The sequence below is a fragment of the Zonotrichia albicollis genome, chromosome 13 (assembly GCF_047830755.1).
Source record: "Zonotrichia albicollis isolate bZonAlb1 chromosome 13, bZonAlb1.hap1, whole genome shotgun sequence".
NCBI classification, from domain to species: domain Eukaryota; kingdom Metazoa; phylum Chordata; class Aves; order Passeriformes; family Passerellidae; genus Zonotrichia; species Zonotrichia albicollis.
Genome location: NC_133831.1, coordinates 8,840,007 through 8,864,590, shown reverse-complemented (window position 1 = coordinate 8,864,590; position 24,584 = coordinate 8,840,007). Strand labels below are relative to the sequence as shown.

The window sequence follows — 24,584 nt, the reverse complement described above, 5'->3', positions numbered from 1 at the left end:
TACTCCTCCTCTAAAGAGTTTACACTTAGAAAGTACTGAAAATATGTTCAGAAAATGAGATTTTTTTAATTACTAATTGAAATCACGTTAGGAAGAAAACAGCAATGTAGCTACCAGAAAATGGGCACTCTGGCTAATACAAAGTTTGCCTCTATCAAGAGTTTGCACATCACACCTGGACCAAGACCTACCTTATCTCATTCACTGCTTTAAGACATACTTGCCAGTATATATAAAGGCATTTAATAGTAAAAAGAAAACACAACTAAAAAATGTTACTAATGATGTCTGCAACCTCCACAGGCTCCTAGATACATCAAAGAGACTTAGAAAATATATTGTAATTCTATAAAGAGAATGTAAGATTTTCCTTTTCAGTTGTTTTAATGTACTCTTTAATAGATGAGTACTGTACACTCACATGTTAAAGTTGTAATGACCAGGATAATTTGTATGCAGGACAAATTTCTTCACCTTGTGAGTGTTTGCATCAAAGAGAATATCCTGTTGAAGACAAAAAACAAGATGAAGCAATTTGGGTAGGAAGGGGCATTCCCATAACTAACCTGAGGTTACTTAAAATAGCCCCTGTATAGAGCAACATACATTTATCTCACTGAAACTGAATCAAATTATGAAAACTAGTATTTGAAAATAAGACTATTTGTAAATTCAAATAACACATTTCCTCCAGCACTCAATTACAACTGCAGCTTCATTTGCTAATGTTAGCAAGTTTTCTAAGGAGGTCTTGTTTTTCTGCATATTATTTACAGTAATGTAAACTAAAGCAAAACAGCTGCAAGAAGAAAAATTAAGACTCAACTACACCCCACAGATCAGCAAGCTTTCACAAGTGATGCTATGGCACACTTGCCTCAGCTCTGTGGGACAGGGGCATGGATCTCAGGAACAAGAACTAGTAACTTATGCATCAGCTACTACAGAAAAGGAGAAAACCTAAGAAGCTGACAGAGTACAAAGAGCCCTCCATCCAATGGTGGAGATAAAATGCTGCTGATTAAATCTGTAAGTGTTAAAGGAAAGTCAAGTGAAGCTTTTCATATCCAGAGATTCCTAAGGCAGCAATGAAGAGTTTTGCAGCCTCATTTCCCACAGCCTTTAGCCTCCTGAAAGGATTGCTGTGTAACTAAATCAGAAGTTTACATGAATTGTTCAGGGAAGCTTTCCACTCACCACTCCAAGTGTGAAATAATTGAAGAAGTAGTCATTGCACTTTGATGGGACCTGCTTATGGGGCGAGGGCGAATGGATTTTCATCTGCAAGAAATACACTTTTCAGATGCATGCAATAATGCTTAAAGATGAATGCCTTTAATAACAACTCTACATTCAAACAAATTGCTATAATCTCATTTGAAACCTTTGTTCAACTAAAGAAGACACTGTGCTTCATGACAGGACCATCACCTGCTTGCAGCAGGCACAGTAACACATCAGCTTTTTCAGTTATCATAATTAAAGGTTTACTTACATTATTAAAAGGTCATAATTAAAACATAATTAAAAGGTTTACTTAGATTATGCTGTGTAAAAACATTAGGAAAAGATCAAAGTGTATACTGAGGTTATTTTACATACACTATAAGTGAAAAAAAATAGGCAGCACACACTTACTAAGGCACATTTGGGATACAAAAGCACTCCCATTTGTAACTATTCTTAATCCAGTTAACATTACATTTATTTTAAAAATCAAATTGTGTAAACAGATTTGCATCAATTTAGATTTTGAAAAAGCTTCTTAAAGCCTATTACATAATGGTTCAGCCTGGTCTATCATGTCAAGTAATATGCTGAGCACTTGTAATTTGTGCTACATGGAAGTTCAACTTCACTGACCTTGCCAAACACAAGCACCATGATGAGACTGAGATACCAATGAACAAAGTCTGTGCCTGAATGAATTCCCTCACCTTGTCTTCAGACTTGTAGAAGACTTTGTGTGGAGAGCCCAAGGTGCTGAGCACATCCTGGCAGGAATCACCGAAGTACACGCAGCGCTCGAATACCCGCATCTTGGCATCGGCTAAAACACCTGGGCCACAGCCTGAGCAACAGAAAACAGCTCTACATCCATCCTTCCTGATCACAGATACATCACTAAATCAGCACCAAAAGGTTAGCATCATTCCTCTATTTATCACAAACCAAACAGCTGCATTCCTCAGACAACAGTGCCAAACAAATTTTAACCATTTACTTTGCAGCAGTGTAAATATTTCTTATCAGAGCAGTGCATGTGCTGATTGTTGCATGGTTCCCCATTTCCACCTCCAATTTCAGCCATACTACCTTCACTCCCTTGCCATTCACATGGACATGACTTGGTTTCCCAGCCCATCTCAATCTGATCAGCTGGCTATTAGCAGTAAATAGCAGGAATTATTTCTATCCCTAGAATATTCTACTTCATCAGCTAGAGATTTACCTCCAGCTAAAATCATCAAGCACATGAAGTGAAATCCCTCATCCACATTAACTGTATCACAAATCACACATTCTTTATTCAAGATTCCCATAACTTACTAAATCAATAGCAAGTATATCCCTGTGCAAACAACATTAAAGCAGATCTTATTGAATAGCCATTACACAGATAAATTGCTGACAAATGTTACCAGATGTGAGGAAATGGAAATATGTTGCAGTTTGTGAGCCCACTTGCTTTCAGGAATGCAGCATCTTACATTTACAGGAATGCAAGGACACATATGCAGCAGTTACTGCAAAGCACAGGATGTGCTCTAAATACACACTTGGCTTTCCTCACTATGCATTATTTATGTAGCTAGTTACCCACTAAAATAAATCAGAAAAATCCAGTTCAGTCATCCTTGATTTCTTAAGCAACAGTAACTTCAAATAATACATAGGCAGAGAAACTTGAGCTAGAACAGGTGTGTAATATATTTTACAAGAGTTTCTACGAACTTTGCAAGATAAGAACAGAACGTGTCCAGATTGCCCCTGTGCAAGTTTGTCTGAACATCAGTGATATTTTAATAATTATTTTACTCATTAACAATATTTCCTTTAAACTGCATGCATATACATTTTTAACAAAACTTGACACTATACATGTCCAATTTCACAAAATCATTTATGTAATTATGATGCTATAGCTAACTCCTTCCCCAGTACATGAGGCAATATGTTCTCTACACTAGACAGCTCTACTATATCTTCCTCTGTAATAAGAGAAGCAAAGTAGGTTGAAAATATCTGCTCCTTTTTTATTCTTCATCTATAATTTTCTTTTTTCAACTTTTGCATATTGTGGGTGTATTCCAAATGTTTCCTCAATATACACAGAGCTAGCAATCAGGACAGGTGAAAAGCTGAGCCTCCTAATGAAAATTGTAAAAAATTATTTTTCTTAAAAACACTGTCAAGTCTCAACTTATGGTAACTGAACAAGACTCCTTTGCAGCTGTTACATCTTGCCCTAATTTCTAAGCACCCTCCCATCTCTGAAAGCACATAAAAAATGAGAGACTCATCAGCCTCTCTTCACTTTCACCACTGTCTCCTACAGTAAATGAAAACAGAACTGAATGGGAATTGCAGTTTAATGCTGCAGCATTAATGTAGTCACTTGCTAGCACTTTAAAAAGCCTTCCAGATTTAAGCACAAGAATAGCAACACCATACAGCTCCCTGGAACGTCACAAAAAGCACACGTACACAAGCTTTCTTGGTTTGTCATGGGTTTTTTTAGTGATGTACTGAGAACAGTGATCTGTTTTCTTCTACATACATCTGGAGACAAATTCCATTTCTGCAAACATATTCTAAGAACTCAGAACATGTGAGGGCTCCAGTTCCCAGTAATTTCTCCAGAGTCAGGAAAAAGCAGCATTGAGCAGGTTCATCTTCAAACAGATTTAACTGGGTTTTGTTCCAATAATTCAAAGTAAGGTAGATAGAACACTTTGAAATCCCTTACTAAATCACTACAAATAACCTGTGCTTAATTTACACAGGTTTATGCCCTTATTTCCCTGAAGGGAACAAGCAGTGCAATGTTCTGAGTTTCTCCAGTACCTGCAGTGAGGAGGCGAAGCCGTAAACCTGAGGGTCCAGTTCCATCTCGCAGAACATCCACGTTCTCAGCATACACATTCCCAAGGAAACAGCTGAGAGGCATCAAGGGGGCCCTGAAACCAATCAAACAAAACGTGCACAGGATTTGCTTCACCTTCAAATTTTCCTCTAACAAGCTGGTACCAGTTCACTGGAACAGAGCACATTAATTTTGACAAAGCTGCATGTAACCGAGACTGAAGATTAAAAGTTTTATTAAACAGAAGGATCAGAAAGCATGGGGGAAAATAAGAGGAACAAGTCAGCACTCAAATGCAAGATCTTTACCATTCATGAAAAAAACCAGCAAGTTTCAAAGACTCCAGGAATTAAGGAATTACAGAAACTGTACCTAGCCTTTGGATATCGCCTATGAGGAAATATCAGCTCAGATTACTCCCAGGGAAAATGAAATTGTGGAGTGTTTAGAGCTAACTATCACCCAAATGCAGCAAAAGAGCTTTCTCTGTGATGCTCCCACTGCTCTTGGGAAGGTACTGCATAGCCCAAAACATGAAATCAGTTTGTGCAGGTACACCCAAGGCAACTGTGCTTCTTTACTGGGGAAGTTCTCAATTTAATTCAACACCAACATTATTTTAGAAAATAATCACAGTGCCAAGTGAGATATTTTTAATTGAAAGGCATATTTTCTGTGTATCAACTTGTATGTGCTCCCTAAAATTTCCTGTTCTTATGTTCCTCCTCTGAGTGAATGACAAGCTAAAAGTTGGGCTTTCAGCTCTCTCTCATACACACCACAGAGCCCCATGCAACAATCAGCGCTTTCACTAAAGCTCACCATGTCACAGATGGGCACAGACAACAGCACTTTTCTCAAGTGCACTTGTTTCTAATTAAGAGACAATGTCTGCATAAACTAAGCTCCCTCCCTTCTGAGCAGTGTTTATCTCCTGGCCTTAAAACTCAACTGTCTCTCTGAGAAAAATACCCTCTTATCACTTGGGGTATTTCTAAGATTATTTCTAAGATCATTCTCGGAATCCTAGAATGATTTGGGTTGGAAAGGACCTTAAAGAACATCAAATTCTAGCCCTCTGCCATGGACAGAGACTGCTTCCACTAGGCCAGGTTGCTCAAAGCCCCACCCAGCCTGGCCTTTAAGATAATAAGCTCAGTCAGGTATCTGCAAATACATAGAACATATGACAGATTATGCATATGGCATAGTTTATTAATTTTGTTTAGCAAGAGAATTTAAGACTCTTAATAGGGCCCTGCCATGACATACATATTCTCAATACCCTACAAGCTTACAGACTGCCTACACAGAGTCTGATTTGCTTAAGAAGAGGTCATCAGCACAAACAAAATCTGGAGGAAGAATAGCCTTAACATGGTGTTACTAAATTCACAATGTTCCCTACATTAATTCATTTTCAGGTCAATTGAACTTGCCTACTACAGCTGAACCAAGCTCATATTACAGGAACATAAATCAAACCAATGTTTCATTATAAGGGCTGAGGACAACACGTACAGAAATCTAAATTATCTAAAGGCATTCTGAAGATCCAAAGTGAACTAAAAAAATATACTATTGTATATAGCAATGGCAAAGCACTAAATAAATGAGGGAAAGAGCAGGAGCAGCTGCACATACTTGGTGTCCTGCAGGCTGTTTCCATTGTAGATGTACATGCGTTTCACAGTCGCGCCGTGCGGGATTTGCAGAGAGGCCAGACCATGGGCAAAGTTAGGCTGGAGAAACATAAAATCACCCTTGTTATACACCACAGCAGACGCTTCAGAAGACACTTTCAGACACTTCAGGTCAGAAATTGCTTTAGAGATGCTGGATATGCTTACCAATTCAAGCAAGTCTCCAGCAAAAGACAAGGGGGCAAAATAACAGAAAACCCAAGCTTCTAGGTGGTGTTTCTATTCCACCACTCCTGGATTCCTGAGCTGGGGTGAAACACTCAGCATGTTCATTCATCAAAAGATGCCACTAGTCTGACAATTAGTCACTGTGTGAACTGAGAATTCAAGTCTCTCCTTGGTTTCATCATGGGCAGCTAGCAATTTTCAAGTATTTGTCCTGATACACTGTTGTATTTAAGAAATCATCTGTCTTAAAGGAAAACTTCCCTTTTTTGTCTCCCACTGCATTAATTTCTGCCTTTTAACATTTTTGCTGCTTCCCAATATGCTTTATCTGATGAACAGAAACTTGTTCATTAAATAGATTTTCCACTCTCCTTATCACCACATTCTTACACATACTGTTTTGACAGGGATTTGAGTGCTCTCATCAAATAGAAAGCATGTTAAGGAAGTCAGATTGACTCTTACTGCACTAGAAGAAGGAATTTCTTTCAATTCTGAATGTGACAGGACATTCAAGACCAGTAACATACTTTGTTGTCACCAGACAGAGAAAAAACCTATCTTTGTCACAAGCAGTCAACAAAAACAAGATGCACAATATGCAAACTATTACCTGGTCTGCTTTAGCAGGCATCACGTAAGGTAAACACACAAAAAAAGGAAATGTTTTTAGGAAAAACATTAACCTAGAACAATAACTTTCAATGCTGTAGATATTAAGAAAGGAACCTCCATTACTTAGCAAATCTAGAGATGTCCCAATTTCAATTCTCATCCTGAATTTGCCCAGAACATTAATACCTTTTGCTTCTTAAAGAACATGAAATTACAGATCATTGAAGCGAGCAAAGGTTTTCATGTTCTCCTCACCTGCAGCTTGCTCCAGCTGTACAATAAACTCCAGAGTTTTCTTCATAGTTTTTCCATTTCCATAAGCAGAAGATTATACTGCTTTGCTAAGCAGTTTAGCATTTCTATATGATCTTCCCTGAACTTGACAGATTCAAATTTGACTTCACTCTGCAATCTTTTCTAATGTTCCTCTCTAAAAACTTTCACAAAGACTTGTCTCCCCTGTGGACTGTTTCATACTGCTATGTTTTCAAAACAACCCTACTTTTACCTGTTCCTGGGGAGACTTTGGCATTACACTCTTGGCAAAGAACATTTTACTAACCTCACTAGAGCGACTGAATGAGACACTTGGAGAATGCAAAATTACTTTCTCCACTGTTCCATCAGTTTGATTTTAACATCTTAGGTAGTCTTGCAAGGAGCAGGAAGTTGGTCTCAATGATGCCCCTACAGGTTCCTTCCAACTTGAGATATTTTATGATCTTTTCAAATCTTTGGTGAAACAATTTACTTCCTCAGTAGTTTGTCTATTTCGTTCACCAATGCCCTGGGAACTCTTGCATGAAAAGAAGCTACTCTTTGTTGGGGCATTCTTTTTGTTTGCCTTATTAGGCTTCTATTCACCTTCCAATCTGAAACCCAACTGACCTTCACTGCTGCTGAGCAATAACTCCCCCTGGTTACCCCCTGTGACATGTCAACCACAGCCACTAAAGCACTAAGCTGTGACAAAGAGCATGTGTCATTATGTGGGTTGATTTCTTCTTTGTTTTGGCTCTTTATATGCTCCTTTATTTTAATGCTTTTTAACTGGTCAATGCAGATTATACAACTGAGAGCATTTCCATCTTCACACAAACCAAGTTACACATACATTTTCATTAGTACAGAAGGAAACCACAGAGGACCTGATCTTGTTTCCACTTTAGACGGGAATTTCCAAAGATTTCAGAGAATGCAGTAATGCATTTAATTATTCAGTAACTCATCCAAACATTTGGTGAATATGCAAACAGGCATTACAAATAAAACTCATTCATTTGGCTTGCTAGAAGCACTCATACTGAAGGACACTTAAAGAAGAAAATGTATTTTATGAAGTCTATCCTACTTTAGTTGCATAATCACTTCAACGAGATTCAAAAATATCTGATAAAAGAACAGCCTCCCAGTAGATTGCTTAATATTTATGTATTTGCATAGACAGCACTCATATTTTTAGACAACTCCTTTTACCAACAGAATTGCTAGTCCCAGTTCAAGATGCAAGCAAAACCCCTAATCACATGCCTTTTGTCAACAGGAAGCAAATTTTTAACTTTGAGATGGTTACACAGCATTAATAAGAACACAACAGAGGAGTTCAATTCCTTCCAAATTACTGGTTTCTTTTGTTTGCAAAAGACAGCAAGACACAATGTAGGTGATACTCTGCAAGTACCATGGAGGCAAAACCACCATCCATTAACTAGGAATGGTTGCTGACCTCGTATTTCGGGGTTTCAGTCCAGGAGTCCAACTGAAAAGAAAACGACAGTCCTCTGAAATTGAGGTGAAAGAGTTGCTCAGCTGAGTTATACACTAGAAGGGAAAAGAAAGTAAAACCAGAGTTACCAAAATAATCTAAAACTTCTTCAGTTCATATCTAACAGCACCTTCATCACCTCAATGAATCTCAGAATACAGGAGGAACACAATTACACTGGACAGTAACAGTTTGCTTTTAATTTCATGCAGTAAAAATACAGCAATAAGAGAAACCATGGATTCATTGCAGTTGCTTCTGCAAGCCTGCAGGCACTAACCTATCCCTAACAATACAATTATACAACATGACACAATCAATTATACCTTAATATCTCTAAAGTAGTTTAAATAGCCACTACTGGTACAAAACAATTCTGTTCATTGTTATGTAAAACATTGGACAGTGTTAACCAGAAAGGCTTTGAGAGAGATGTGCACAAACACTGATAACTTCCTCTTTCACACATGGGGAGTTCAAAGGAGATCTGACCCTATGACCTGCATTTCCACCTCTGCTCCCAGGAGGAGCTCCCATGCCCCAGTCAGCTCCTGCATTCCCGGGTAACACTGACACAGCCCAAGGAGGAAATGCTTCAGACACACAGGTCCTAGGCCATTTACAATGATAATTAAAAATAGCATCACCAGAAACAGCAGCCAACCAGTCAGCTCCCACAAAGAGCACTAATAAATTAGAGCACGCACAGACTTCCAGCTGTCACCACATCACGAGATGTCCTGATTCACTGCAATCCATTGCACAACATCAACTATGAAAACAATAAATGTCGTCCCAGCACTTACTCTAACAAGACATGCTGTTTTCTGAGACTGTGGAAAGATTAAAAAACAATCCCAGAAGACTGAGAGCTTGGGAACTGTTTTAGGATTGATTTTATAAACTCCAACCTGTGCCCAGTAGCCACTAGGGGAACAGAGTGTTCTAGTAACACACAGGCTCTGAGAGCTTGAAAACACCAGAGGCTTAAAACAATAAAGAAACCCTCTAAAAGAGAAGCTGCTCTCTTCCACTTTACCAAAGGAATACCAAAGGCTCAAAATTCCCTTTTTTCTTACAATGTTATATTTAAAATGACATAGCATAGAGAAAAAATGCATATAAAGATATATTTTATTCCATCCCTCCCACAATGTCTTTCAAATGTTCAACTTAAAAGACACATCACAGGGTATCTGGACAATGCCAGGCCACCCAGGATAGAAAAATAATAGTTGAGCAATAAGCATTAAACTTTTCAAAAGTTATCATTTGCCTTTTCTACAGAATGTGCTGGCTAAGAGTCTTTTCCACGCTTGTCACTGAAAGGAAAACGTGTGGAGAGAGGGAAATGTTTTGATCGGCAGGAAAATTATACAAATCTCTCTCATGTGATAAATTATGATACATCTTTTCCAAAGCCCACAGCCAGCTGGAGAACTATTTTTCCCCTAGTCATGCCAAGTGTGATATCTGATTATACAAATTGCATCAGTTCCCATCCCCTGCAATGTTTGTTGATGCTTGGGTTTAAAGGGCAAGGAATTTTTTTATTTTTGGGAAGTTCTCTCATGTCTCCCTCAAAACCATAGATCACAACCACATGACTGAACAAGGTAAGGATTTTTTGTACTATTATTTTAAATTTCTTTTTATTCACACAGGTACCCTGCTAATTCCATTCAAAATTGCTAACAGAAGCAAAAAAGACTGCTTCTTTTCTACTGCACTCTGGGTGGGGGATAGGGAGGAGGTTTTGCCTTCCAGGAAGGCAGCAGAGTGTGACCAGCTGGGAAATATTTCTGTAGAGCTGACAAGACAAAACCACCAACAGCAGCAAGGCTGCAAAATGGACACAGCTTTACTAAAAGCAGAGGCAGATCCAGAAGTCAATTCTTTCTGGTATCAATCACAAGACTTTTCTGGCACCTTAGGGGAAGGTGAAGTCAGAGTTAGAGAGCCAGAACACAGCAAACCCTTCCACCCAAAGGCCTTTGGTAGGTAGGAAGGACTTGTTCTTCTACCTTATGACTTGAGCCCAAGCCCACAGCCCTGTCCTTGCTGTATGGCACTTTGGCACAAAGCCACATCCATGAGCACTCAGGACAGGATGTGGTTTCAATAGAGCCACTGGCAAAAGCAAGCCCTTCCCAGCAGGAGGTCAGGTCAGAGAATCATGGAAATGTGGGATAAAAATCTTGGCTTTGATGAAGCTGTTGACCTCCAAAGTGGTTGTATTTCAATAAGCCCCATGACAAAGGTACTGCAATGTTTCAAACTACCATTAGCCAAAAAGTAATGAAGCTGATTGATTTTTCTGATGACTCTTCTTTTTTAAAACCACTGATCTGGCAAAACCAAAAATGCTCACTGAAGGTTGGTTTCAACACAAAACTGTTGCTAACCTTTTGAAATTTATTTTGAAACTAGCATTGTATCCTGTTACAGGAAAGTTCTGCTGCAACCACCTTGGTTTTAAGTGAAAGACAACATTTTGAGTGAAATTCTAGTGGAGGTTTGTTAACAGAAATAAAAAACAAAATAAGTTTGAAGTGCTTGCATTGGGGGTTTGGAGGAGCATTAGCACAGAGGAGTAAAGGGATGGTTATATTCCTTTCACTCATGAAACCTAGTATTTAGTGCTTTGGTCACATTAAGAAGAAGATTTCACCTCCCATCCCAGCTCCAATTTTTGTGAGACATGAAAACACCATCACCATCCTTCCCCCATGCTGAAAACCATTCTCTTTCTTCACCCTTTGTGTTTCAGACAAGCCAAAGGAAAAACAGAGTTATCAAAAACTTGAGTTGCATAATCCAGTTAAAACTGTTTGTGACAGGCAGCTTAATACAGAGCATTTACTTCTGCTAAGTAGGCTGTTAATGGAAGAAGTATTTTTCCAATGAGGAAATTTGAACAAGCAAAAGCACTAGTGAAATGGTAATAGAGGCCAGCATTTTAATAAATACATTTTCTTATCTACATGTCACTAGATGAAAAGATGTTATGAAAAGCTATCACCAGATGAAGCAAGCATGCAAGTCTTCTTAATTGAGTATGACAGATGAACAAGATCTGCAAATTCAGCACAAGGACACGTGGTGCCAAACTATGTTTTTAAGTGCTTGCACACAATTTTATGCAGTAATAAAATATGCTATCACTATCACAGGCAAAGCTTATGGCTAGATATGTGTTTTCACAGTTCATAATACCACAATTTTGGAAGCTCCACTTCCACATATTTGCAAATAAACCATAATCACAGAACAAATAAAAATTATAACCCACCAAGGATATGGAACCACTTTTACCCTTCTTTATTTCTACAGTTTCTTGTACATATCATTTTCATAATAAATCTAACCATAGATTTCAGAGCTTCCATCTAAGAGGAACTGTTAATGTCAGGACCAAAATTTAGAAAGCTTAATTTTGGTCCTTGGAGTATTACAGCTAGAAATGTTCCAAGCTTCATTTATCTCAATCTGATATTCATCTACTACTGCAGGCTTTTATGCAATAATACTGCTCTACCCACATGACCCTCCCCAGTTAATAAATCCTGTTCTGTAATGTGCAAGAGATTGTCTGCAGAGAGAGACAAAGGCTGGATATGCAATCACCATCCATCACAAAGAACATTTGCCTGTTTGGGATCAGCCTGACTACTGCAAATGGACTGGCTTCAGCTAAAAATAGAAAATGAGGCTCTGAAAATGGTATCTTGACTATATGGAGGTAAAGTTCTTCCTTGTTGTGCCAGTTTGTGGCTCCATTTCTTGGAAGTTCACAGGCAATTTAATTATGAAGTTCAAAAGCTTCTCTACCACCTTATTTTCATGGCCTAGGAACCCCCTGAAATCCACTCCTCGTTTTCATACATAAACCAGGAGCTTCCAGATGGTCTGGAAGCTGCAGAGAGGGGGAACAGCCAAGGGGCTATGCAAGAGTCAGAGTGGGCTCAGCCAGGTGAAACAAACTTGTTCTGGTTCTGCTCATGCTGCACATTCAGTGGCCCAGCAGAGGAGGGGGCTCAGGAGGTGTGAGCCACTCACACACAGCTCATGTTCTCATGTTTGCTGCTGCCCAGCAGGGAATAACACTCACAGAGCATGGAGACTGAGCAACAGCCCTGGCTGCCCCTGCACAGAGAGCTGCTCAAGGCTCTGTGCTCATGGCACACACAATCAATCCCTAAGGATTGCTGGAGAGCTGACTGTGCACAGGGATGTGTAACAACAACCAACATCACCATTTTCTGGTACTGACACTTCAAAACATCTGAATACATCTGAATGACATCTGAATACAAACTCTGTGCCAGTGACTCTGCCTCACCATTTCCCTTTTAAAAAGGAGCCACAAGTGAACTGACAATACAATTTAAATTATTTTCCAGCTGTAAGGATATGACCACTCTGGAACACAGCTCCAGACCATATGACAACAGAACTGCCTACACATTGCTCTAAGCAGACATACTGGAAAGGATTCCTAGAAAGAAGTCTGTCAGGCTAGGTGTGCTTCTCAGAAAGTTTTTGGCTTACCTCCTGGATGTGTTGCTCCAAATGACTGATCAATTTGTTCTATGGTTGGAGCAATTGCCTGAGAGTTAAAATGGACACCACTGAAAAAGAAAACAGAATTTATCTGCCTAAAGGAAGCCAAACAGATGCTACAAATATTTACTAATGGCAATACCACATTTAAATTGTAAGAAGTCTCCAAGACTGAAGAGTAAACTGGTTATTTAACTGAGTGCCATGTTCAAGAAAGAATGATTATGCACACTCCCTCATGACAGCTATTTTTGATTTTTAAAATGAATAATTGAAAAAATGAATTCAGGACTTTAAAAAAGTGAGTAAAACCAGCCACTCTAACCAAGAGGAAATCATGGGAGGTCTTCAACCACTTACCAATATTTTAACTTCACCTTAGTCAAGTCATAAACTTCAATCACCTGAAACACAGGAAACAGAAACATTGCTACAGTTCAGATACTTGCAAATCATTACAGAGATAAATCCTTGTCAAAGGGCAAGACTAGCTAGTGCTGCTTGCTCTCCTTCTTACAGAACTCAGCCATGATAAACCACAGTGTCAGAGATCAAACTCAAAAACTGACCAACAACTGCACATCTGAAATAAGGCCTGAACACCCCTGGGTTCAGGAGAGAACCCCCATATCCCATGCACATCAGCACTGCCTGCAGGTCACTGACACATCAGGATCTTGATTTCTACAAAGTTTACTCAAACAAATTGAAAGGAAAGCAACACCAAGGATTAGCTAATTAGGGAATCCTCTGATGAATGTCAGTGGGCCATTCCCTGGGCTGCTCCTATGCCCCTGAAGAACGCCTGTGAGGGCACAAAGGCCTTACACTGACTGCACTGCTGGAACTCTCCAGCTCTTCTAAAGTAAAAGACGAACACAGCAAGGCTTAGCAATAATATCCCATTTCAATTATACTTCAGATATCTTGCAGCCTCACCAAGCATTACAGAAGACAATCAGAAGAACAGTCCATGAGGAATCAGTGCAAGCAGTAATATCCTGTTCTGATATTCAGAAAATGCTTTAAACCTCACTGAATATTCCAAGGAGATTCCTCTCTGCAGAAAATATAAGATATGGATCCTTTGCTCTGAATAATTACTGCAAACATGCATCTGAGACTGATGTCATATGATTTTTATGACTGCCACTGGATTTTGAGGCTATACTGGGCTTTAAGCAGATGATTTTTGGCAAGTAGCCATGGAAAAACACAAGCTTCTTCCACCTTGCATATGTGTTCCTATGTCAGCAGGAAAAGAAAACACACAGCTCATAACCACCATAAAGCAAAGGTAAAACATGTTTTTTTGTTTTTTGTTTTGTATAATCCTCCAACAAATAACTGGCAGATTCTGGCAGGACACACTCTTCAGCAAGAGAATAAAGCAGAATTTCCCAGGGAGCTTGCTACCAAGTGTGGCTTTAAAGTCTAAAAATATCACCAGCTGAGAAGGAAGTCTTGGTTTTGGGAGATGCCCAGCAAATAACCCTAAATAAAACAACTTGCCATGTTTAAACCACTACCTCTATATATATTTAGAAAAAAAAATAAATCAACATTTAATGGCATTTCAAAATATAGGCAACAAGTAGGGCACAAAGCAAGTAGCAAATTAACATTTTGGCAGAACCAACAAGACAACAAACATCCTTCTTCATAATAAAATACACTTGGAATTATGCTCCTTGGAAAAACCTAGTTATCTAGTATTTTAATTCAAGTGCAGTTGACATGTCCAGATTTCCTTTACTGTTAAAGCCTATTAAAAAACAAAGGCTACTTTTATGAAAAGCTAGGACTGATTTTACTGGTTTTTTTAGTGCTCTTGCACATCTTTTCCCTCCACAAAATTTTTTCTGAAAATAGAGAGAACCAGCCCCACCCCAGATCTTGTTTTGCAGCCACTGCTGTGTGCACTGGGCACCCTCCTGAAGTTCTACCAAAACTGCAGAGTGCAGGACAGAAGGATGACCTGAACACCAGGAGCAGTGCACAAAGAACTGCAGGGACACAAATGTGGTTCCCCCCAGGAGAAACACCTGACAGCAGCCAACAGGCACCAGTTTGCTAACAAAGACTCAAAGAGATCAACTCAAATCAACGTTTCTTTTTACAAACAGCAGAGGAATAAATGAGTAAAACATAGGAAAAATTAATGGCAAAGGATCTCATAAGTCATGAAATTCATAATGAAGAATAGGCCAGAGCACTTGAAAAAAAATTCTTTAAATTATAGCAGCTATACTGCCAAAAAGACCAGTGTGATTCTGTGTGCAGAGAACATTCACTGAGAAGACCAAGGACTGCTCAGTGATGGGTTTACTACAAGTCAGAAGACAGCTGCTTTAAATGAGTAAAAGCTGATGTTTCCTCACACTCACTTTTGGATAATTTTTTTATAGTAAGTTTTTTTTATAAAAAGTTTTGATAATTACTACAAAGACTCACAAAAATGTTCAGGTGTCTGTTACCAGCAATAAGAGACCAATGCTATGAAAGCCAACTCTGTCTCCACCTCAGAGGGAGGACACCTGAGAGATCTTAATGCTAAAATTCCTCTCAGAACCTGGTCCTGGATCCACCAATTCACATCAGCAACATCTCCTGCAATGCTCTGGCTACTGAGGCTGAGTCTTTCCCCCTTGTCCCTGAAAAAAGGGAAAAACTTCTCAGGAAAATTGCTGACTTTATTCCTGCACCAGCTTCCTTGGAATTGCCAAGATTGTCCATCTTGGTAGCCTATATTTCAATCTCTTTCACAGTCAAATTTATTAGCAAGTGTGTACTAAAAAAAAAACACACAAAGAATAAAGGCCTCCTGATTTTTCCAGTTTTGCTGCTGCTGAGCAACACTGAAAACAAAGTCACACCATCTTAAAAACAGGCATTACTTGCTTTACACCTACTGTATCTTTTTACAAGTGCTGTTGCTCCCTTCTGAACTGATCCCACCAAATTTCTTTTAGAAAGCTTTCTGGACACTTTTACAAGTATGAGTTTTCATAGCCCTGTATGCATTTACACAGCTTGACTATTCATAGTTCAAACAAACAGAAGTATCACTAGACCACTGAACCACAACAAAATAGAAGAGATTGTTTCAAAAATAAAAATAATACAGGAAAAGCAAACCTAGAAACACATACCAGAAGAGTATGGGGTTTCTATTTTTTTCTTTAAAACTACTTTTTAAATACAGACAAGCATGGGAAAAAAAGCAAGAAATGCAGAAAGGCAAGAAAAGCTCCTGCTTGGTTCTTAGCACACTGGGTGTGACAAAATCAGACCCTCAGAAACTGGAGATGAAGATACATGGTATACATTACTTACAGCACCTCAAAAACACTACAGGATTGCAACATTGCCCAAAAAAGCCAACCAGCAAGCCATGTACTTGAAATCACTATGCCAACTTTTAATTCAGTCTCCTGCAGAATTACATCCAGTTAGAAAGATTCTGTACAGCTGACAAAGAATTTTCAAGATATCTTAAAAACTGTGAGCCCACATACAACGTCTGAATAAGTAAATTCAAAAACTTGTTAAAAAAGAGAATACCTTTATTACAGAAAGATTTCATGAACAGAAACTACCATAAGGCAATTATAATTACAAACAGAAATTCGGGGGGAGAAGTGCTCAGTTGTCCCTCAGCTGAGCTCAATTTGAACTGAAAATTTTCTTCAAAATGCGTATTTTTATAATATAAAAATTTTATAATATAAATATAATATATTTATAATATAAAATAATATAATAATATAAAATTTTTATAATATAAAAATTTTTAGAAAAATACAAGCATACCATGGTGTTACAGCCTATTCTTAGAGAAATAAGTACTAATCTGAGTTGCTATTCAACGATATATATATATATAAAGAGCCTGAGTTTCAGCTGATAGCACATGCTTCTCTCCTACAGTAATTTTTAGGATAAAGCAATGGCTGAACTTTGGAGAGGGGTATTTTTCTGCTGGTTTTATTTTAGATGTGAGTAAAGGGCAGAGGGCACCACCTCCCACTGTTCCAAACCCTGCAAGTATGGATGTGAGCACAATATTCCAGACTTACCTAAACTGTAATTTCACGTAACATTCAATTTTTTAGTGTCACACTTAACTCCACACTTCTGCTTTCACGTGTCAAGCAGCACAGCAGTTAGAGCAGCTCACTCTCACCCAATTAGCCAAATCAACACCTAAACACTTCTGTCACAGAGACATTTACACCCACCAGGTGAGAACCAGTGACAATTATTCAGCACAGCTGGTCTGGCTGAAGGGACCACTGTGAATATCTAAGGTGTTACACACAGATATTTTAAAGGCTTCAGTTGAGAGGTTTTCAAAATTTTCTACCCATGTAGCCATGGGTACAGCTCTACAGCCCCACAGTTGCCCACTTTGTATGGATAAACAAACCCCTTCCATGACAGACACCTTGCAAGGAGAAATGCCATGGGAAGGCAGTGAGCAGTCTGCCTTTTGATTTGCATCTTAACTACACTAAGCATCCTTGAGAGATGCACATCAACTCTTGCTCACCTGAAAGCACAAAAGCAGAACCGAACACATCAATTGCAAGAATCAAAACCCATGCAGAACAAACTGAAGTCAGTGCAGGAGCCAGCTGCTCACCAGAGGCCTGGATGTGGTTTTCTGGGGGGAATCACACACTCACAGCCACACAAGCACTCTGCAAAGCTACCTTAAATGAAAACTGTGAATAGGAGGAAGTTTAACTTCATAAATAAAATGGCAGCCTAGATAAAGGAACAACCTGGGCAGGAAACAACACTGTCTGGTTTGCATTAATGATGATGTGATTTCAAACCCAATGCTTAGCTTTAGTGCATTTCTGTGCCACTTGAGACCAGATGGGTGAGGCCACACTGCACCACCACACTTCTGTGGCACTTGTACATCCCAGAGCACAGCTAAGGTGCCTTACTTCCAGAAACAAAGATTTAAATCCCAAACTGAAAAAATGCAGTTCATAATCACAGGAGAGCACTCTACTTAAGACAAATTAAATGTCTACAGGAGCCACTTATGCTCTGTCAAGTGTCAATACATCCCGGGGTTTTGGTGTGCATTGTCTCCTTGCAGCAGTGATGTTTCATTACCTTAAGTCTCTGATTGAAAGCATCAAACAGCAGTTTGATTCCATCCTGAGTCAGGTTAAGGATGAGGTCATGGCTAAGAGGTGACTGTAAAAGCAAAGAAAAATGCTGTTAGGCTTCTAATTTCAAGACTTCTTTGTTAAGATATATATCACTGTAAAAGTATAAATTGGTTACTTTAGAAAAACAAAACTACCTCAGAAAAAAATCACTTGTTCAATGAATAAGCATAACTAAAATACATTTGACCAGATCTCTCAAACCTTCCATTTCCTTATGAAAAGAAATAGAAGTCCCTGTATAATATCTGTGCCCTGCAAAAACTCCTAGGAGTACTTTGTCCACAACTGTAAGTGGGGAAAAAAAACCCCAAAAAACTCAAAACAATATAACTCTCAACCCCATTAAAAAAAAAGAAAAACAAACAAAACCCCACCTTGAAAATTAACATTCCCAGTTTAGCATCAGAGATTTCATCATCCAGGGACAGCCTCTGTTGCATTCTTGGTGCACAAAAACACCAAGTCTCACTCTCTCAAGAGCCAGGGATGTGCTTGACAAAGAGATGGCTTGCCACTTCAAAAATCAAACTGTCACAGTCTTTTTTAGGCCTCAAAAGGAAGGCTTCAGACTCTCATGTTGTGAATTTAGGTTTCCTTAGTTACTGTGAATCATAACAACTAAAGGCTTCATTTGCAGTCTGCTGGAGTCAATAGGAGCCATTCCTCTGGCTTTGCTGGTGTCTGTATGGGCTCTGCTGGGGAAGCTGAGGGCAGTGCACACAGACACAGCCACTTGGCCCCAGTTCAGCTTTTTGATCATGCACCATCTAAAGCACATTTGCTTCATAATGCTCTATCCCCACAGCTGGCTCAGAGGAGAAAAAAGGTTGAATGGCAGGCAGGCAGCAAGATTCATGCCCTAGAACTGCACCAGGCAGTTTGCTAGCTAAAAAATAGGGATGGACAACTGGGGCAAATAAAGGCTTCTAAAGTGGACAGCCACACCATACAGCCCTTTCATGAATAAACCATAAACTTTGCTCTGCTCAGAGGAGCTCTGGGGTTTGTCAAAAGCCCAATTCTCATCTTCAATTTCCTCACACCAGCACTGTCTTCTAGCCTTGATATCTTCTGAGCATTTCCATGTGCATGTCCCAGCCCTTCCCAAACCATACAGCCAAGTAATCAGGTCCTAGACCTCACATCCCTGACTTAAAACAAGCCATGGGGCTTTCCATCCCCTGTGATGCAATTTCCTTTCCCCTGGGTCACTGCAGCAGCTTTCCCTGAAGCTGGTCCAGTTTGGGTCCATCTTTCCTGAACACCAGTGAGCTGTTGTGCCAACTCTGTCCTAAATGAAACTTCCACAACACTTCACACAATGCCATCAACTGATGGCACCTCACTCCTGCTGACAAACCTTTCTGGCTCTGTGCAGAACTGAAGCAGCATTGCCACAGAACTGTAAGCATGAGATAAAAAGGCCTAATGTTGATCATGGCAGTCATTTTCTAATCCCTTATAAATCTAATTTAGAAAGGCTACAGATAGAGCAAAACAACCTTGTAATCTGGCATTCAAATACGCCAGCTGAGTTGCTCTGCTATGGGATATGCTCTGCATTTTATTGGTTTCTAAATAGTTTCCATAAGGTTATTCCAAAATTAATGAGAGCATTACAAGTACTTTTGAGTGGATGGAAAAAAAAACCCCAAACATCTGAGAAAAAGCTTGATAATTAGTACAGCAAATAGCTTCTGTTCTATGCTGGCATATTTTTCTAATACATGGAAAGATTCAAGGGCACAAATTTAGTTCATGTGACTTTCAATACACAAAACAGAACCTCAAGTATGAAAGATGATGCCAAGAAGCAACAGGAAAGATCTTCCTGAAGGAAGCACCACAGATCTGCAGTTATATTGCTGATCTACACAAAGATGCAGGAAAATCTTATCACTGAACAATGCCATCAGCCACAATGCAGAGAAAGAAGCTCAGGAAAACAAAGGCAATTATTTTAGGCAATTAGGCAACCCCACTTAAACTGACCAAAAATGAGTTAAAATTCTTTTATTCACAGAAAAGGACTCAAAGCTTTTTTGGCACAGTTTGGGCATCCCATTTATGTCAAGTTAAAGAAAGCACCATGGGCAGATCTAATTGTATTTAATTGCCATATAAATCTTTGAAAGGAAATACTCACTGCTGGAGTTCCAGGATCAGAAATTCAAATTTAGAGATGCAACAGCTTTAAATAACATTTGATCACAGTGCTCAAAGGCATTCTTTTACAAGGCAAATAGGAAAAACATGAAGGCTGTTCAGGTAGTTTTTCTGAGATAGAAGTTGTGCATGGCAAAGTTAATTTAAGGCTTTGAATCTTCTAAGAACTGAGCTCTTTGTGCTCAGCTGCTAATGAAATGCATGACACTGTGCACAAGGGTGAGGACAGAGCCAGACAGTCAAATGCAGGCCCTGAGTGATGTGTGAAAAAAACCAGCAGGCACTGAATTGCAATAATAACAGGAGAAAAAAATAATCACCAGAACAATTCCAGAAAGGTGGGAACGACTATTTTGTCAGATGATGCAGCTGCTAAAACATCTTTAAAAAAAAACCCCAAACCACTAAACCTGCCCTCTGCAGCCAGAATAGAAATTTAGTGCACACAGTCAAGAACATTTTAACTTTCCAAGAGGTGCAAAAAACCAAGGAGTGGTACACCTCTGCTTACTAGCACTGAACCACTAATCCTTCTGTGATTCTACAATCTGAGTGAAACAGGGATCTCATCATTTATCTAAACAACTCTAGAGTAATTCAAATGCACTGTGGTAAGAAAAATTAAAACTCTCCAAAGAATACAAAACACAAGAAACATGCTCACTGCCAGACAGATGCTCCCATGCATTAATCACAAGGAGCCAGATTTGCAATTCAGTCATCAGAAAACCCATAAATCCACATGAAGTGAAAAAAAAATTCATTTAGTAACATGAAATATGTATCCAGCACTAAACAGCAGAGTCAAGGTTGTTCTTAGCCATTCAGTACTCACTGCAAATGCACAAGGCCTGAATCCTTGTTTGGATACAAACTAACATTGTACAGACTCTGCCTTTTTCCTGATGCAAAGAGCTGTAATTTGCAACATATGAATATCATCTTCTTATTAACATGCATTGCACATAAAACATCTGGAGAGTCCCTTGAGACATCTGAGACTCCTTTGTCCTATCTCCCCTTACACTTCCATCACAATAACACATTTGACTTGATCTAGCAGAAGGGTTTTACTTCTTGATGGAAGTCAAACGTATCAGGAATTTACTGCTGAGTTATGAAGAATGATTAAAACATTTATAGCTGGCTTAAATCACTGCACCCACTTTCTGCAGACAAATTTGCAGATACAGAGAAAAGGTGCAAAAGGTTTTTCATGGGGCTCATCACCACTGGACCAAACACAAGAGCAGAAAGTAATGAGTGATTCAGTTAAAATTGCAGCATCACTTCACAATGATAAAGTAAATAGACTAGAATTAAATTGTCCAGCTAATTACATAACATTTCATTTTTTAAAGGGAAAACAATGCCACTCCTCCATTGCATGTACAAAACTGACAGTCATTAAATCACTGTACTGCTGTGCTGAGGATTATTCCATCTGACAAGGAGCTTATAAAAGCTGCATCTCCCACAGGGTGGCAATAATTTGGTGTAGCTCAATTTCAAGCAGCCCCACAACTCTCCCAAAATGTACAAGAGCACAAAAGATGTTTTCATTGAGCATGAGGAGCCCTTCCTGGGCAGCCCATGCCTGCTCACCTGCTCGCTGTAGAGGACCTGGACGTTTTTGATAATGCGACAGTGTTTCTGAAGAATTGCTACAGCCTGAGCCAACGGCATTCCTGGAAATAAAAACAGGTTTTCTTCAGTGCAGACAGCAGGTAACAAAGGTTTTAACAGCAAGGTTACACATGAGGTAACCAAGCCACCATCAGCAAACACTGAGTTACAAAAGAAAGGTATGTGGTCAATAAACAAGCTGACCTGACTCATGGTATCAGCACAGAGCTGGCGTTTGGAAACAGAAAGTCATTGTTTATCCACCAGTTGTTGGGCATATATGAAAAAAAGGCTCTCTAGACACAAAATTAAACAGCAAAGTTCAAGCAGAAAGAGCAAGGAGCTTGCCACAGCCTGTGCACAAAGTTTTCTGCTTTTGGGGTCATCAGTCCAATAACTGATAAAATAGCCTAAATTAAACTGCACTAGAGCTGGCTGGGGCACTCCTACACATTCAACAGCTCCTGAAACAGCTTCCATTACACTTTATCCACCCTGGTGGAGCACTGGGCACAAACAAACACTAACTCAGGGCAATGATTCCCCTCAAACCTCAGAGGCCACATTAGCTGCTGATATGGCTCTACTTGTGTCAAGGAAGAAGCTTTATCTTCTCACTTTACAGACAGGATATACATACTAAAAATTTGGTTCAATTGAGGCAGTGCACTTATAGTCACTCAGCCCCTCATACAATTCCAAGGGCTCTTTTTCTTTCCTTAGTGTGTATCTTATCTTTAAATTATATATTTTTGAAAGCAGAATGGAACAGCTGATTCTGCAGAAAAAACAGCACCACACCATCTCATCATTTATCACACTAAAAACCTTTGTTGCCTTTCCAAATGAAATGTGATCACATTCCTGGGTTCAAAGCAGGCATTTATAAAGTGAGGTTATGAGCTCATAACTGTGAAGTTTAATTTTCTTACTAACTGCTGCAAGTCAATGTAGATTTGTTATCTGACCTTTTATTTCCATTCCTTGCCCGGTCCTTTTCTATTTCTAATTTTTAAATGTTAAGAAAGTTGGCCTGATTAGGCATAATTTACCTCTGAACCTACATTTATTACATTCAAAACTTTTAGTTACTTGCTACACCAACCAAACTCAGACAATATGTCATGTCCTTTTAAACATTATCTACAGTATTAAAGTGAGAAAACTCTCTTTTCATATATATCTATTTATAACATACACACCAAGCTCACCATGGGTACTGCTTTAAAGTAATAATGGCATAACACTGAAAAAACCCCAAAAATATAATTTTCATTGTCATGCCCATATATTGCAGCTTTGCTGAAATGATGAAATCAAGTTTTGGTAAAACAGATGTACTGATTACAACTACAGTGATTCAATTTGCAAATACCACATACAAACCTGTCTGCCAAACTGGTTTTCACCTTAGCCCATAATCTTGGAGACAATTTGGTTTGCAGCTAGGAATTATACATCAGTAGATGATATTAAATAAAAAAAGAGTTATTAGTTTAATAACAGTAATGAAATTAAAATGCAGAGCCACACAATAAAGCAGCACTGTTTCCTATTATCTAGGAAACAGCAGTTGCCTTGCAGTCTAGGCAGCAGAGTTTGAAGCTGACAGTTATTATGTATTAGATAATATTTTCAAATGGAATAGAAACATGAATAGCAGCAAGAAGCTAAGATCAAAGATGCTGCTGTGGAAGTTCCACATTTCTCAGCCTAGCATAAGTATGAATCCAGAAAAAAAAGTAAGGCTGCCTGAAGAGTACAAAACCCACGTTCTAAGTCAGCACTCATGAAATCCCTGCAGAGCTAAGAGCATGGGCTCAGTTAAAACACAAACCAGTGGCACAGGCTGACAGGACCCAGGGGCCAATGGTGGCAGCAGCCTGGGGGGATTCAGTCACAAAGCACCCGGCCCAAGAAGTGCAGAAACACCAAGTTCACGTAAACTGATGCAATCCTGGGCTGCTAAGTGTGCAAACAGATGGCTCATGTGACTCCCTTACTCACAGCTTTCTCAGGCTGCAAGCAAATGGACATGGACTGCCTTGGTTCAGTTTTCAGCTACTGAGAATCAGATTTGGCCATGCAGCTGCTTAGCAGAGCTACAGTGAGCAACCCAAATTCTCCAGGAACAGTTTACAGGACCCAAAATGTGTTGAACAGCCAATATCCTCCCTTTGCCTCCATTTGCTTCTAGAAATTCAAAGGAGGAATAAAAAATGGGTTATTCTTCTCCAGTCTTCTCATACACAACATCCCCTTTTTCCTCAACATTCATCAGCCTTTGCAGTCAAAGAGGAAAACAAAGAATTCTTTTTCCCTTGCTCACCAGTCAGGGGAATGGGGAAGCAAACATGGTTTCCAGCACATCAGACACCCAACCAAACTGAGCCATGGCAGTAATGGCCACAAAGAACAGTGCTGGGGCTCCTCTGTCACAGACCTTCCCTCTTCCAAATGCTGGAGTGATACAGGCAGTTCCCTCACATACACTGGTCAGGAACATCAGGGCCTGAAGCATCAGCCTATGCTAAGAGTGTGGGGCTTGAAGGGATGGGGATAGAGAAGTGAATAAAGATTAGGAGAAAAATACAATAAAATTAAGATTAATCATAATGCATTAAATACATATACATGATACTCAGTAGGAAAAGTATAAAAGCCCAAGAAAAATGCAAGTAAGCCTTAGAAATTATACA

General features: G+C 39.2%; 1 protein-coding gene across 3 annotated transcripts in view; it reads right to left on the bottom strand.

Annotated features, from left to right (window-relative positions):
- The window catches only part of PHAF1 (phagophore assembly factor 1), a 34,918-nt gene that overhangs the window by 7,835 nt on the left and 2,499 nt on the right, over nucleotides 1–24,584 (bottom strand). For all 3 annotated transcript variants that reach the window (XR_012582432.1, XM_074550996.1, XM_005490777.4), the window contains 10 exons: nucleotides 21,865–21,947; nucleotides 18,035–18,118; nucleotides 13,262–13,305; nucleotides 12,890–12,969; nucleotides 8,300–8,394; nucleotides 5,732–5,829; nucleotides 4,069–4,181; nucleotides 1,938–2,071; nucleotides 1,198–1,281; nucleotides 422–504 (listed from right to left, as the gene is read on the bottom strand). Coding sequence is in view for 2 of the 3 variants with exons in the window: in XM_074550996.1 (XP_074407097.1) it covers nucleotides 422–504; nucleotides 1,198–1,281; nucleotides 1,938–2,071; nucleotides 4,069–4,181; nucleotides 5,732–5,829; nucleotides 8,300–8,394; nucleotides 12,890–12,969; nucleotides 13,262–13,305; nucleotides 18,035–18,118; nucleotides 21,865–21,947 (898 nt within the window). In the remaining variant the exon portion in view is untranslated. The remainder of the gene's footprint in view (nucleotides 1–421; nucleotides 505–1,197; nucleotides 1,282–1,937; nucleotides 2,072–4,068; nucleotides 4,182–5,731; nucleotides 5,830–8,299; nucleotides 8,395–12,889; nucleotides 12,970–13,261; nucleotides 13,306–18,034; nucleotides 18,119–21,864; nucleotides 21,948–24,584) is intronic.